The 14990-nt window shown below is 41.2% G+C and overlaps 1 protein-coding gene across 1 annotated transcript in view; it reads right to left on the bottom strand.

The window, feature by feature from the left end:
- The window catches only part of tlcd3a (TLC domain containing 3A), a 47313-nt gene that overhangs the window by 13823 nt on the left and 18500 nt on the right, over positions 1-14990 (bottom strand). The window contains exon 3 of the mRNA XM_075486902.1: positions 10078-10297. Coding sequence (XP_075343017.1) covers positions 10078-10297 — 220 coding nt within the window. The remainder of the gene's footprint in view (positions 1-10077; positions 10298-14990) is intronic.

Genomic DNA, 14990 nt, shown 5'->3' with positions numbered 1-14990 from the left:
ACCCCGGCTCCTATTGCCCTTTAATCAGGGCCTGTTCTGACGTTGCCGACTGATAGGACTCTCCATATCAGTCACTTCTTCAGTCCGTCTGTGGTGCATGCAGGAACTTTTCCTTTCATGATGATTCCACCTCTTTGTCCTCTTCTTCCTCTCACTTGGAGGATTTTAGCTGCATGTGGCGTACACTTCCTGATGTACTTCTAGATCTTTTTTGTTTTGTCTTGATAGTAGCTCTGACACTCATCAGTCCCCAGTCTAACCTGGTGAGTGTCTGAGCTAATGGGGTTTGGTGAGTGACCTGTGGTGAATCCCTCCATGTATTGTGAAGGGCTTTTTGTCTTTATATCAGCTTCTATCTCCTCCTTTGGTCAGGTTATTATACCAGCAGGATATCTGATAACTAGCAGGGTGATGGTTAGGACTTCTTTTTCCTATTGAGATGACTCCTCGGGAGCTGCATTATGTCCGATTTCCTTGCAGTCTTTGCATGGTTGCATGGTCACACCCTTCAGTTGTGATCATCTTTTTCTCTGTGATACCATTTGGCCACATTTACCCTAAAAATATTTCTTTTTTGTTTTTTCTGTTTTTAAACTAAGAAAATTCTAAAATATTTTTATCATATACTTTATGTTACTATATTCATTTTCTGCATTTCATCAAACAACTTGATAGTGTTGTTATTGATGCCATCTTTTGTATTGTTGTAATATTTATTGACAAAATGTTCTGTATCCCATGGCATTGAACATTTTCCTGGGAATCTATATCAAATTTTAAATAGTAGCAATGACTTATTTTTCAGCTTACTCATTCCTATCAACCCACCACTTTTAGCTGATAGAGAGCTTTTTAACAGCATGAATGCTGACTCATCATAACAGCAGGAGCACAGGTGTAAATAATACTGCTCATAATGGCCCTGCCAGGTCAAGGAGTATAAATGCACAACAACTGAACTCTCACCTGGTTATCTACAAATGTTACCAGCTACAGCTGTGCTTTTCCTACAAAAAAAAAAAAAAAAAAAAAAACATCAACAGATCTAAAAAATGTTTCTTCTTCTACATATTGCTGTCCTTTAACAGCATGCTGGATAACTAAACCAGCTTCTGTATTACGCAGGCAAGCCAAACAAAGAGCTGATGAGTGAAGACACAAGTGGAGAAACAAAAGAAGGGGAGGTGAGTTCAGAAAAAGAGAGGATGACTGCAGCTGAATAATGTAGGGTAATGTGATCTCATAAAGCCACTGACGGCCACTGCAACCAAAGGTCTGGGTTTTTACCGTACCTGGCTCACAAACCTGGGATACTGTTTGGAAATGAGAGTGGTTATGTAACATGTTCTGTTAACTTTACTGATAATGAAGTTTCATGGGCAGCCAGGAGAGAGCTCCTGAATAACCAGAAATGCTTGTTTAAATATGTAGTTTCAGGAACAAAAGAGAAATGTTCTGAGTACATATTTGTTTAGGAATACAATAAGGTGCAGAATTCAAGCATTTAGCATTCAAGTGAGCTATTAATCTGAAGCTGGAACTCATACATAAATGTCCTTTTGTTGGTCACTCCAGCACTCACTCCGCCACCTGAAGTTCCATTGCATAATAGATACGATCCGTTTACTCAAAATAGAGTGTGTGATGATGAATGTAACCCAAACATGAATGAAAACAAGAGAAATGGCCCCAAAACTCAGCCAAGGGCTAACCAGATCATCAGGAGAAGCCCAAATCCCACAACCAAGGTGAGGACTACAGAAGCGATCGACACCTCCACACAAAAAGGAATAGACACCATTCTAATTGGGGACTCCATAACACAGCATGTCAGAATGCCAAAGACGGAAAATATAACTTTTTCCGATACATCAGTCAGGGAAGTGATAGATATTTTGCCGACCATTCTGTCTACTCATCCAGATGGCACGAGGATCATTGTCCACACAGGGTCTTTTGATATTTTGAGAAGGAAGACTGGCTCTGAGATCCTGAAGAAAGACTTTTCTCTGCTGTTGGAGAGACTGTGTCACTATGGAGCACACCGTGTCTCCATTTCAGGCCCCATTCCGACTGTGGGTAATGGAATTGAACTTTTCAGCAGACTTCTTGGCCTAAACACATGGTTGTCAAATGCATGCATCGCCCATGGGATTAAGTTCATTGATAACTTTAATATCTTTTGGAACTGTAAGGAGCGTTTCAGACCTGATGGCGTGCATCCAAATCGAACTGGATGCAGATTACTTGGTGCACACTTACGTCATGCTGTTGGGACGGCAAACCCAAACATGACTGTACAGATTAGACTGAAGGACACAGCAGCGAGGCAAACAACCCCCAGCCCTCCCCCCTCACCAGACCCTTTACTCCACATCACCCAAGGTCTCAAAAGGATGTCTCTATCCCAGCCAGGACTCCAGCGACCACCATCAACCGAGAAACGCAGGGCACCCCCTCCTCCTCCTCTTACATCATCTGTCCTGGCAGAGCAGGGCACAAGGAGATGTGCAGGATGTTCAAGGAGCAGCACAACATCCAGTGCAAAACAAAGATAGCACAGTTCAAAACAAAGATACCATGCCTTGATGTGTTCAGGGTCCCTGCTATAGTAGTCCGACTACTGACAGCTGTTCTGAGAACAAGCTGGGACCCAATAGGATTCCTGTATTAGTTAGTAAAAGAAGGAATCGAAAACAGTCAACCTGCTGGGTGAATCTATCTAATCTGTTAAACGGTACCACGTACAACTCAGAATACAACAGAGACCAGTGTAAACTCCACAAAGCTAGCCTTACTTAATATTAGATCTGTCCAATAAGTCACTGTTAGTTAATGACTTCATAATTTCACACAATTTAGATTTTCTTTCTGAATTCACATCTTTTGAACATCTTAGTTTTATTTTAAAGGGTGTTCCTAAAATCCTGTTCTTAATCATTTACAGATTTCCAGGATTCTGTGCAAGTTTTATTGATGACTTCTCTGAATAATTGTCTGTCATTTCAACTGACTTTAACCATTTTATCTTGACCGGGGATTTTAACATTCACATAAGCCCCTTTCACACTGAGACCCGCTACCTTAGCGGGTCCAAATTGCACCTTCGACCTGCGTCGAGCAATGTGAACGCTTCGCGTGTTGGTGACCCGTGTCGCCTGAAGCCGAGTTCAGGGGGCGTTGCCTAGTGGCAGAGCGTCACACGAAACACATCAAATGCTGGGCGTGTACAATGACGTAGGCACAAGCAATGCGTCGGAGGTAGGGTTAAATACAGAGTGGCTTCCTCCCCAGATGGCGTGGCATATGTCAAAATATGGCCAGTCCAATCGCCCTCCTGCCGTTGTGGTCATTAACAGCATTGAACTTTTTCCTCATGGCCTTTAGTTTGTTGGTCACCTGCGTCTTGCTGCGTGGGAAACCGTGTTCTCCCATCTTTCTCGCCAGCCCTTCCAGCAGAGGTCCATCTTTCACCGTCCCGACATGTGGCGGTAAATAACGTCCTCTGCTCGGAGGCTGAGGAGCTCGGGACCTCCTTGTCTCCCCAGTTGGCCATCTTCAAAAATGTCTCGAACTTGATGTAGGGTAAAACAGAGTGAAACTTGTCGTCACCTGTCGCTGTTCTGAATCAGCTGTCCATTCTGTCTTTTAAACTCCTCACGTCACGCCACGCCCACGTCCGACCCGCGTCAATTGCTTTCACACCAAACTCGGCTCGGCAAAAAGACTAGGGTCCGACGCGGGTCGAAAGGCGAGTCGAGTTGACACGGCAGCCCGGGTCGTCAGTGTGAACGCAACAGCGGACACGCTAAATTCGCGGATTTAAACGCGGGTTATTCCTCAGTGTGAAAGGGGCTATAGATAACATGATGGATGGTAATGCCAAATAATTTTCTTCTGTGCTGGACATGTTTGGTTTGTGGCAACATGTAACAGAACCTACCCACCTTCGAGGTCACATTCTGGACCTGGTCATTTATAAAGGTGTTGATATTTCTTGATTTGGCCTTGTCTGACCATTTTTGTATTTTATTTGATTTATTTATCACTCAGAATGTTCAAACAACCAGCTTCTCAGTTAAGAAGAGGTACATTAATGAGAAAACAAGTGCTCAGTTTAGGGAGGCCATAGCTATGTTACCAACAATGAGCGGAGAGTCTGTTGAAGTACTGCTGGATCATTTCAACTTAAAAATTTTGAATGTAATGGAAGCTGTTGATGTAAGAATCAAGAGCACCTTGATCAAACAGAAAACCCCATGGAGAAACACCACTACGGTCAAAAACCTGAAAAGAGAATGCAGGAAAGCTGAACGTAAATGGAAGAAAACAAAGCTTCAGATTCACTATGAGCTGTACAAACAAAGCCTGCATAGTTATAACAATGAGCTGTGCAAGGCCAGACAGCTGCATTTATCTGAAATGATTAATAAGAATGTCAACAATTCTCGAACTCTGTTTGCTATGGTTGAAAAACTCCTCCAAAACAGTCAAACCCAGACCTCCACTCCACTGAGAAATGCAACAAATTTGCCAACTTTTTTAGCCAAAAAAATCGAAACGATTAGACAAAACATTCACAAAACACAGACAAACAAGAAAACTAATCTGTGTCTAAAATCTAGAAATAAGTCTGACGTTATGTCACAATTTAATATTGTCAATTTAAAAATCCTAGAGGAAACAGTTCGGCATCTGAAATCAACCACTTGCACTCTGGACATAATACCATCCGACTTTTTAAAAACTGTTTTTACCTCAGTAGAAAGTGATAAACAAATAACAAATAGTTAACAGCTCACTGGCATGAGGCATTTTTCCCAAGTCACTAAAGACAGCTGCCATTAAGCCACTCCTAAAGAAGAGAACTCTAGACACCTCTATGATGAACAACTACAGACCTGTCTCTAACCTCTCTTTCATATCCAAGATAATTGAGAAAGTTGTATTTAACCAGCTCAACGACTTTCTGAATGAAAGTGGATGTCTTGATAACTTTCAATCAGGCTTCAGACGTCATCACAGCACTGAAACAGCTCTGGTCAAGGTGTTAAACGACATCAGGTTGAACACTGATTCTGGTAATGTTTCAGTCCTGGTTCTGTTGGACCTCAGCGCTGCGTTTGATACTGTAGATCACAGAATCCTGTTGCACAGCCTGGAAAACTGGGTTGGACTTTCTGGAGCGGGCCATAACTGATTCAGGTCCTACTTAGAAGGCCAGAGTTATTTTGTTACAATTGGCAGCTTTGAATCTGAGCGAGTGGCCTTGACTTGTGGAGTCCCCCAGGGGTCAATTCTTGGACCTCTTCTGGTTAACTTGTATATGCTCCCTTTGGGTCAGATATTGCAGAACTTTAACATCAATTATCACAGTTATGCAGACGATACATAACTTTATGTGTCTCTGTCACCGGACGACTGCAGCCCAGCGGACGTACTGTGTCAGTGTCTGGAGGAAGTAAACACCTGGATGAGAGAAAATTTTCTACAATTAAATGAAGACAAAACTGAGATCATTCTGTTTGGTAGCAAAGAGAAGAGGGTCAGCTTTGGTAAATATCTTGAGACTCGGGACCTTACAATCACTGAACAAGTTCGTAACCTTTGAGTGTTGATAGACTCAGATCTGACTTTCAGCAGCCACATCAAAGCTGTCACCAAGGCAGCTTTTTACCATCTCAGAAACATCAACAGAATTAAAGGTTTCCTCTCCCAAAAAGACCAGGAGAAACTCATCCATGCATTCATCTCCAGTAGACTCGATTACTGTAACGCTCTTTTAACTGGACTTCCCAAAAAGAGCATTAAACATCTGTAGCTCATCCAGAACGCTGCTGCTAGAGTTTTATCCAGGACTAAGAGATCTGAACACATCACACCAGTTTTAAAATCTTTACACTGGCTTCCAGTCAGTCACAGAATAGATTTTAAAAGCCTGCTGATGGTTTACAAATCCCAGAACGGTTTAGGCCCAAAATACATCTGTGATATGTTCAGAGAATATAAACCCAGCAGAGTTCTTAGATCCAAGGACTCAGGTCAGCTGGTCCAGTCCAGAGTCCAGACTAAACATGGGGAAGCAGCATTTAGCTGTTATGCTGCAAACAAGTGGAACAAAATGCCAGTGGATTAAACTTTCACCAAATGTAGAATTTTTTAAATCCAGGTTAAAAACATTTCTTTTCTCATGTGTATATGCATGAAATCTGCACGGTATCTTTTAACTTATCTTGACTGTTGCTTGTTTTTGAATTCATTTAAATGATTTTATTTGTTTCTCTTTTTTATGTATTTTTTTTTATTTATTTATTTTTTAATGCTTCTTCCACTCCCTGCTGCAATGCTTTTATTTAATGTAAAGCACTTTGAATTGTTTGTACATGAAATGTGCTATACAAATAAATTTGACTTAATTTGATTTTGATTTAAAGGGATAGCTCGTGGCTGTCGGCAGGCGGCAGCACGCAGTGATACGAAGGGAGAGTAAATAGCGCCAAGTGATTGTGAGGTCTGACTTTTTCCTGAACAACGATTTTGTAATGCAAATGTATTACTCTTTTGAATCCATATTGTTTTGAGAATCAAAACGCTTTATTTTGTGCCCCCAGCCAACTAGCCAGACTACCTTCATCAACACCAAAACTAGTCTGGAACTCGGCTCACAGGACGCAGTAAGTCAATGTTCATGTACGATATTGCTAGTATGGGATGTCATACAGCTTCATGTCAAAAGAAGCGAACTATCCCCTTAAGTAAACTGGCTTTGCCGCTCAAACTGAAACGTTTTAGTACTGTTTTACAGTTAAACTTACAAAAATAGCCTCCGCTTTGATGTTTGCTTTGAGATTGACTGTATAGTCATCAATTGAAAGGTAGGGTAGGAGATCCTGGATTTTGAGTCCAGCGAAGCTGCATTTTGAAAATACACAGGTAAAAAGTCCCAACCCTTTTCTTCACTTTCCCCCCGAAGCCACACCTCTAGAGTACATGAACGAGCACGAAGGTGCACGAGCGCTGTTCTGACAGCAAGCATTGATCGTTGCAGTATTTAGTATTTAGTATATGCTAACTATACGTTTAATAATGCTAGGTGCTAGCCAAGCTGGCTCTAGTTTAGCTTCCTCCCAAGCTTCTGGACACGCAGAAATTCGTTCACGGAGCAGGGTACGCGCACAGGGGGAAGGAGGAACAGATTGCAATTTGATAGACGGCATCAGAATCCAATCATCGTTAACGGTCCGTTCAGTATGATTGGATAGTGTTTTTCCTAGATTGTATGTTCTAGAGGCCACTAAAACTTTTCATATTTGTGTCAAAACTTTTAATTAATTGGTTGCAATGGGGGTGTGAAGAGTATTTCAAGCAATATGTAAAAAAATGCTCCAGAAAAAGAACCCCTGCCCCACCTTTAAGTCTGTTTTCTGAGCTTGGATGCTTTCACGTCCATTGTGGTCTTTGCCAAATTTTCATTGTTCTTAACCAACATTTATATCAAATTTCAGCAGAAAACAGTCAGCACCTTTCATTCCTTCTTCCTGTCCATTCTTATGCATTTTCCTCTTTTTACAATTCAGGGATATGAAGGAAAAGGGCAAAGAATCATTTGCTTGTATTCATTCATGAGTGTCATCAATAATCAGGGCCTTAATGTTCTCTTTCATTTCCTGCCTCTTTTGGATGCACAATAACTTGTTATTCCTTTGGACCAAGAGACCAAGCTGGGCTTGGAAAGCGTTTAAGGGATTTCAGGAAAATAATTAACCGGCAGGGCATGACTACTAGTTTCGGTGAGCATACAAACGACCCACATGGAAATCACTGGGGGTCATCGCTGCATCAGCTGCTGTGCAGATGCTAGTGTTCTCATGTGACTGGACGGTAAAAGTGTAAAACCTGTATCAGTGAAAGAAGATGTAAAAGGGCATTCAGTTGTAGCGCCATCTATTAGCAAATTTCAGATCGCAACCAACTAATTACCCTCTTCCTAAAGCTCCCATTCATAGGAGGAAATACAGAAGCTTTAAACACTATCTATCTAAAAGTCAGTGCTGGGTTGTCCCTTATGGGCTTCTGAAGTACCATGGCAACACAACATGCCAATACAATCCTGTTTTACATCTCTGCACATTTGACAAGTCAGCTGATCACTCACATATACTTTCAAGCTATATCTTTATAAGGATAATTAGATAGGTTTGTAACTAATCTATCAAGTTATGATATGATAGACATATGATTATGTTTCTGTGGCTTTCTTGGTTTATGTTCTAAATATGAAGTAAAGGGTTACACTGTGAAAAGCTACTGATGAGGTCAGAGAATCCTGCGTTCTGTTTGAAAAAGATGTGTTAAACATGTTGTAAATCTATGTTTATGTAGCAGCTCTGAGATATTACATACTGTGATAACAGTGAAGTGAGAACAGATATTTCGAGGTGGATTAGCACGATGACCTGCTGCAAACCACGATAACATTGTTTTTATGCTCATGAATTGCTTTTCCCTTTATACTAAACAGCAACTAATTCATTCCATCAATGGCTTACAGAAACGAGACTTACATCCTGAAAATGACTTGATAGGTAATCTATGACAGCAAGCTCCGAGTCTATTTTTTGCTGCCACTTAAGCTATCATTAGGCGATAATGCAGCTTTATACAAGGATTGATTTGAAACCACCGCACAACATTAGAGCACACACTAATAATGCATTACTGGCAGGGGACTGTAATAAAGGAACTCATGACTTATTACTTGTCAGAAGTGAACATCAACTACAGAGCTTCACCACACACAAACTTTACTTTGTACATTTCTGCTATTTAAAATGGTAAAGTCTTCCATTTTGGTGCTGCATGCAGCGCATTGATTCAGCTCCTCTCTGTAGAAAGATCCAAACACTGAAGCAAAATCTGATCATCAGTTGGAGGAAAGAGTACCGTAAAAAAAAAATCTTTGTAAAAGAAGATGAGTAGATTTAGTGGTTGTTAGTGACCCAACAATAAATTCAGACTTTTTAGATAAACATTTACCAGTTTCCATGCTTTCCCTGCCAGCTGTTTATTTTTTTTTAATTTTTTTTTTTTTTTTTTAAATCATAAATTGTTACATTTTCCCTTACAGTCATCAACATTGTTTCAGAAAGGCTCTTTTGTTCAGTCTTGAGATCACTGAAGGTATAAAAAAATTCTCATCAGGCTTGTTGGAAGAAAATACAAAGATGTTGTATCCTGTAGGAAAGGAATACACAAATAATGGCGCTTTTCCACTAGCTCGGCGCGCTATTGCGTGTTTCCACTAGCACGCAATACCTGTACCAGGTAGATTTTCCGTATCACCTTCCAAGCGAGCCGAAGCGTTACTAAAACGTGACGTCAGCCGACTGCCTTCCACTGATTGGCCGATGAGTGTCGTTACTTTTCAATACTGTTTTGTCTGGCGGCCAGGAATCTTCTCTGGCTCTCTTCTCTTGCCTTCTGTGCGACAAAAAGCCACAGGGTGAGCAGCAACACGAGCGCCTCGATGTCCTCCATGCTATCCTCCTCGTATGTTTTGTTGTTGTTCTGGTCGCGCAGCCGTGTTACGACGACCCCGCCCACGTCGAGGAGGCACGAAGTGATACTCAGTTGTAATGGAAACACAACCAAACCGAGCCGTGGAGCCGTGCCGAGCTAGTGGAAATGTGCCAAAAGATGCACGCTTGACAGATAAAGAAAGTAAATTATCAAGTTTTAAGTTTGGGAAAAGGAGGGCAAAAAATAAAAAAACAAAAGATGGATGTTTTTTTTAAATTTAAATTAAGTTAATTGACTGTTAACTATTTTAATTGTGTAAAAATAAAAAAAATAAAAACTTTAAGAACGTGTGGATCAGCTGCATTTCTGATAAATAGTAGCTGTCCCACAGCGCAGATGCAGATTGTGATCCGCGATGCTAATCATTCTGATTCAGTCGCCTGCACTACATCCAGTTCTCTTGATTATTGGTCTGGACTACTGACAACATGACCTCATCGGTGCCATCTCAATGCCTTCCTCACTTTTGTCATAACCCCCCTCCCTCTTCCTCCTCACCAGTGTGACAGGCAGCAGGATGGTGAGCAGGGCGATGTGGTGCAGCACCAGCAGGAATTCTCTGCGGATGAAGGAGTTTACGGTTCTCAGGGAATGCTGCTTGTAGTCCTCGTGCCCTTTGACACGGTAGCGGTAATAGTGGCTAAGGTACATAGCAAAGATGTCATAGGTCATGTAGGGGACTCCGTACCAGATGACAAAATAGGTGGCCAACCAGTACCTGAGGAAGAAAAATCAAATACATGTTAAAACTCTTAAATCTTAAGTCTAATTTTAATATCATTCTGCACGTTTGCTTTTACAAGAAGGTAGCAGAAATCACATCAAAGCATTAACAATTTTTCCCTTCACAAATGACAAACTGAGTGAGAATGTTGTAGCAGGTTATTAACAAATTTTTTTTAAGTAAAGAAAAAAAACATGTCAGAGCTGAAGAAACCCAAAAATGGTGATGAAATCTGCCGTCAGTGTGAAAGAATGATTCACTTCAGAATTATAAAACCAGTTTTGTAAGGGGTGAGGTTGCATAGAAGAACACACAAAGCCTTCTTGTGCTATTGAGGGATTGTTACTGCAACTTGCAGAAAGGCGTGACGCAGCTTCCTCTTCCAACGCTGCTGCAGCACAACATCATTAGCTGCTGTTCAGACCAGGGCCAATGGCGCTTTCGGTGTCACTTCGGGGAAAGGGTATGGCGATTTTGACATGTCCATCTGTGATATGAGGAGGTGTCACAGTGAAAGGTGGGGCTTACTTGTTCAAAGTTCAATTCACAGATTTAAACTGAGTCACATCACTGCTTGAGATTTTGAAGTTCACAGCCTTAAAAAAGGAACCATTTCATGTTCATTTCTCCCTTTTTTTAAAGCTCCTCTGATATGGTACATTGTGCGATGAAGAACTGGAACATGGTCACCGCAGACATCTGAGGAGATTCTTCAATTATCTATTTTATTATTCACACGAAATCAACCTGCGATTAAAAAACACAGCCTACTTTTATTGGTAAAATTTAAGTGCATATGAGCCCTGACAATCATTTTTCTGAGCTTAAAACATTTTCCTCAGAGGTCACTCTCATTATACCATTCCTATCACAGAAATGCTGCTTCTTTTGAGTTAGATAAAACATTAATGGCTCGTAATCGTAATAAAATGTGTAGCTCAATCAGTTTATATTGACTATACATCATTTAGAATTTTATCTTTTTAAAAACCGACTCTTGTGCCAGTGGAGTAATAAATCTGATGGTAAAAGCGGGCCCTGTCCCTCACAATGGGCCTCATGCAAGAACCGTTTGTACCCACAGATTTGTTCTTAAATCGTGTGTACGAGTGATTAAAAAGAATTTGCGCAGTCACCAATCTTTTCGTATTTTACGTTTTCTTTCAGGTACGAACGGAATTTACGAGTGATCCAGACCTGTCGTAGGAGTTTCGTAAAATAATCCGCTGTTATTCCAATCAAGTTTGCTTGACTAATGGATTGTATAACTAATTACTTTGAAGCAAACATAAATAAATATATACATTATACCCCATAATGATGCTGACATTATTCTGTTTGACTTAAATTATGCACGAATTGAAAGTTAATTTGAATCTGTATATAACAAGGTCAATGGGAAGCATAACCAGCGGCTGACTTGCCACTTTTGGATGCCTCAGGCTCTTGGAAGAGACCGTGTAGATGTCCTGCGGAGACAGACTAATGGCTGACATCACGATTAAGATAGCCAAGGATTGTGCCGCTGCAAATATGCAGCTTGCTAGAGCCACAACTCCAGAGAGAAACACGCCGATCAAACCCAATTCCACCACACGTCCAGGGCTCCGTTTCACAAAGCAGATTCAACCAACTTTGAGTCTATTCCTGATCTCCGAGTTGATCTACTCTGAGATAGAAAACTCTGAGTTTTCGGTTCCAGAAACACTGATTTGAGTGAGTTTAATCAACTCTGAGTAGGTTCACCTTGAATTTTGCGTGTGCGCCACAACTTTAAAAAGCCAGCATCAATGGAGCCCCGATTCGACGAGTCACCATGGCAACGGGGAAGAGGAGGGGCTACGTTTTTCACCAACCTCGAATTGGAAATCTTAATGTGCTCATACGGCGAGTTTCAATACGTTTTTAGAAATAAGTGCAACACCGTTGCAGCAGCAAAAGTTTAAATGTAGTCCTTTGCAATCACAATAATATTACAGGGAAAACTGCTTGAATGGTAGCCCATTCATTTATTTCATTTAGGTGCAATCCCGCGGGGGAGAAGCGCACTTGGCAGCAGTTTAAGATGAAATATAAAAACATTGTTCAAACAGGTGAGACCTCGGCATGGACTCATTTTGATCATGTTTTACACTGTAAAATAAATATTAAGTGGCTATTTGACTGTGCAGTTATTTTATCCCCAACATAATGCTGTTTTCATACACATAAACTATGTCTTCTCATCTATATCATGTTCTGTTAAATAATTATGCCTATTTAAACTAACACAGACTTCTACTGAGCTACTGAGAAAGAAGGCAGATGCCTGTAAAACGGGTGGTGCCCAGCACCGCCACCTCTAACGGAAGGCCAGTGGCTGAGGGAGTGCACCCCCAAGACACGAGTGCCTTTATAAAATATAATAATAATAATAATAATATATAAGTTTTATATAGCGCTTTTCCAAATGCTCAAAGACGCTCAGGCCTATATATGTCTTTTTTAAGCCTATTCATACAAATATTTATTTGTCTTTTATGTCTTTTTTTTTTTCTTTTGTCCCAACAAAATTCTGATGGTGCCGCTCAAAAAGATAACTGTCTGTAAATGCAAAAATCTATGCGCGGTCTGATAACCATCTCCGACGAATATTTATTTCTCTGCGCAATAATGCTGCGCCTTCATCCACGGGATCGTTGTCAAAAGGACATGTTGCCATGTTCGTCAAAAAAGTCGTCTCCTACTGTGCCTAATGGACTTCTAGAAGTAGAAGAACTCGCTCTGCTGACTGAATGAACGAGGAAATCAAATGGCGTGTGTGGCTGAAAGAGGGACGGAGACAGAGAGAAACTCGAGGTTTCTTGAGTAAAACCTGGTCCCAGGTTAGGTTCATAGAGTCTGTTACTACTAACTGACCGAGAGCTTAAGTTACCTCTCTTTGTGAAACAGGCTAGAGTTACCCCTCTTTCTCGGGGTTGGGTTACCTCCCTTTGTGAAACGGAAAACTCAGAGTTTCCCTCATTTCAGGGTTAATCAACTCAGAGTTTTCACTAAACCTGCTGTGGAAACGGACCTCTGGTCCTCACCACCCTTGGATTTTTGGCCACTTGAACCTTGTATGCAAATTTACTATCCTCGTGCACGTGCACTTAAATACGCACAGGTGGGATTCATCATTTACGCAGGTCGTTTGCACACTTTTTCCGAAGTTAAGAGTGTTTGTTGAATCTGACGTGGCGTGTTCGTAAGAGACCTTCGTACGAAAAAAGTAAGAGAAATTTAGAATAAAAATACGAAAATGTTCTTGCCCAATGAATCCAAAGTATGCAACCTTACTATTTAGTCTGCAGCTTGCCTTCCTCTTATCTCTTGACCCACTAACTGCAAACTGACATTTTCACACACTAAAATAAAGCGGGCCACTAACAAGGGACACTAACAAACACTTTAGTCACACAATTCACATCACACTAACATAGGATAAGGTAACCTCAGCAGCAAGTGGAAAATGGCAACTTCTAAACAAACAGCAACACGCCTAAAAGAAACTAAGAAAAAGCTAATTTTGACACTTTCATGCACAACATTGTGGGTGTGGAAGTTAAGATGCTCAAAAACGTATAATTTCCACCAGATTCAGATTTAGTCGGTGAATTTTTTCCAATAATCTATTTTGCCATCAATTTATTCAGCTTGCTTAACAGTGAAATGCAAAAAATATCTAAGCAGCACATCTTCCTTCTGACTGTGTGTCAGGTTTACTTATGGCACAACCTCACACCTATCTACCAACAGACATCTGCTTTTAAACACCTCTAACTTCCATCACTGCTGCTTTACACGGCACCAAACATCCATCTGCCGTTTCAACATGACCAAGTGTCCCTTCATGTGGTCAGCACTTTGCTAAACCGTTTCTTTGCTGGGTTTGGCATTTACATATCGGACAGGGCACTTTCTTTTTCTGTCCCGATTGGTACTAAATGTGCACACCTTTTGCAACCGCATTGTTGCCGTGCGTTGTGTATAAACTGAACACAGTTCTGAGGAGGCTGGGTAACATTCATGACGACGCTGTATATTGTGTGTGGGGTTTAGGGCAACCCTCCAGGACCAGCAGCTGCTCAACTGAAATGCAAAGAGGTTTTTGTCTTGGATTTTCATACTCCAGACTACAAGCTTGCTAATAACAAGCTCAGAGATAGCAAATGTTGTCTGCACAGCTTAACTGTAGCCCCTTCTCAATGCGCTGCCTAACCAGGGAGGGTGATGACTCTACAGAAGCTACCACTCAATTGTAGTAATCTCTCTCAGGAGATTGATGCATGTAGAGGACAGACGGTCACAGGGCTGAAGTGGGCACCTCCCAGCTTTAAAAGTGGGGGAAAATAAATAAATATACCGTAAATCCTCTAATATAGGCCGGGGCCTTTATTCACTCACATGCATCTTGGTCCCGGCCATTATTGGAAGGAGGCCAGAATTAGAGACAGGCCTCTATTTCTATTTGAGCAAAACAGACTACCAGTGGGATGAATAAAAACGAGATTTTGTGTCTATTTGAACCTATAAAATAGACAAATACCGGCAATTCAGGCTAAATTCCAGTGTAGTACCGGTAATATGGTAACAGAAACGTAACAAACATACCGGTACCAGTAGACTGCGGTCAAGTGAGCCGCCACTCGTTCATCCGCGGCTCACT

This window comes from Odontesthes bonariensis, chromosome 16 (assembly GCF_027942865.1).
Source record: "Odontesthes bonariensis isolate fOdoBon6 chromosome 16, fOdoBon6.hap1, whole genome shotgun sequence".
Classification (NCBI taxonomy): Eukaryota; Metazoa; Chordata; class Actinopteri; order Atheriniformes; family Atherinopsidae; genus Odontesthes; species Odontesthes bonariensis.
The sequence above is the reverse complement of the archived record's forward strand: the minus strand, read 5'-3'. Positions and strand labels throughout refer to the sequence as shown.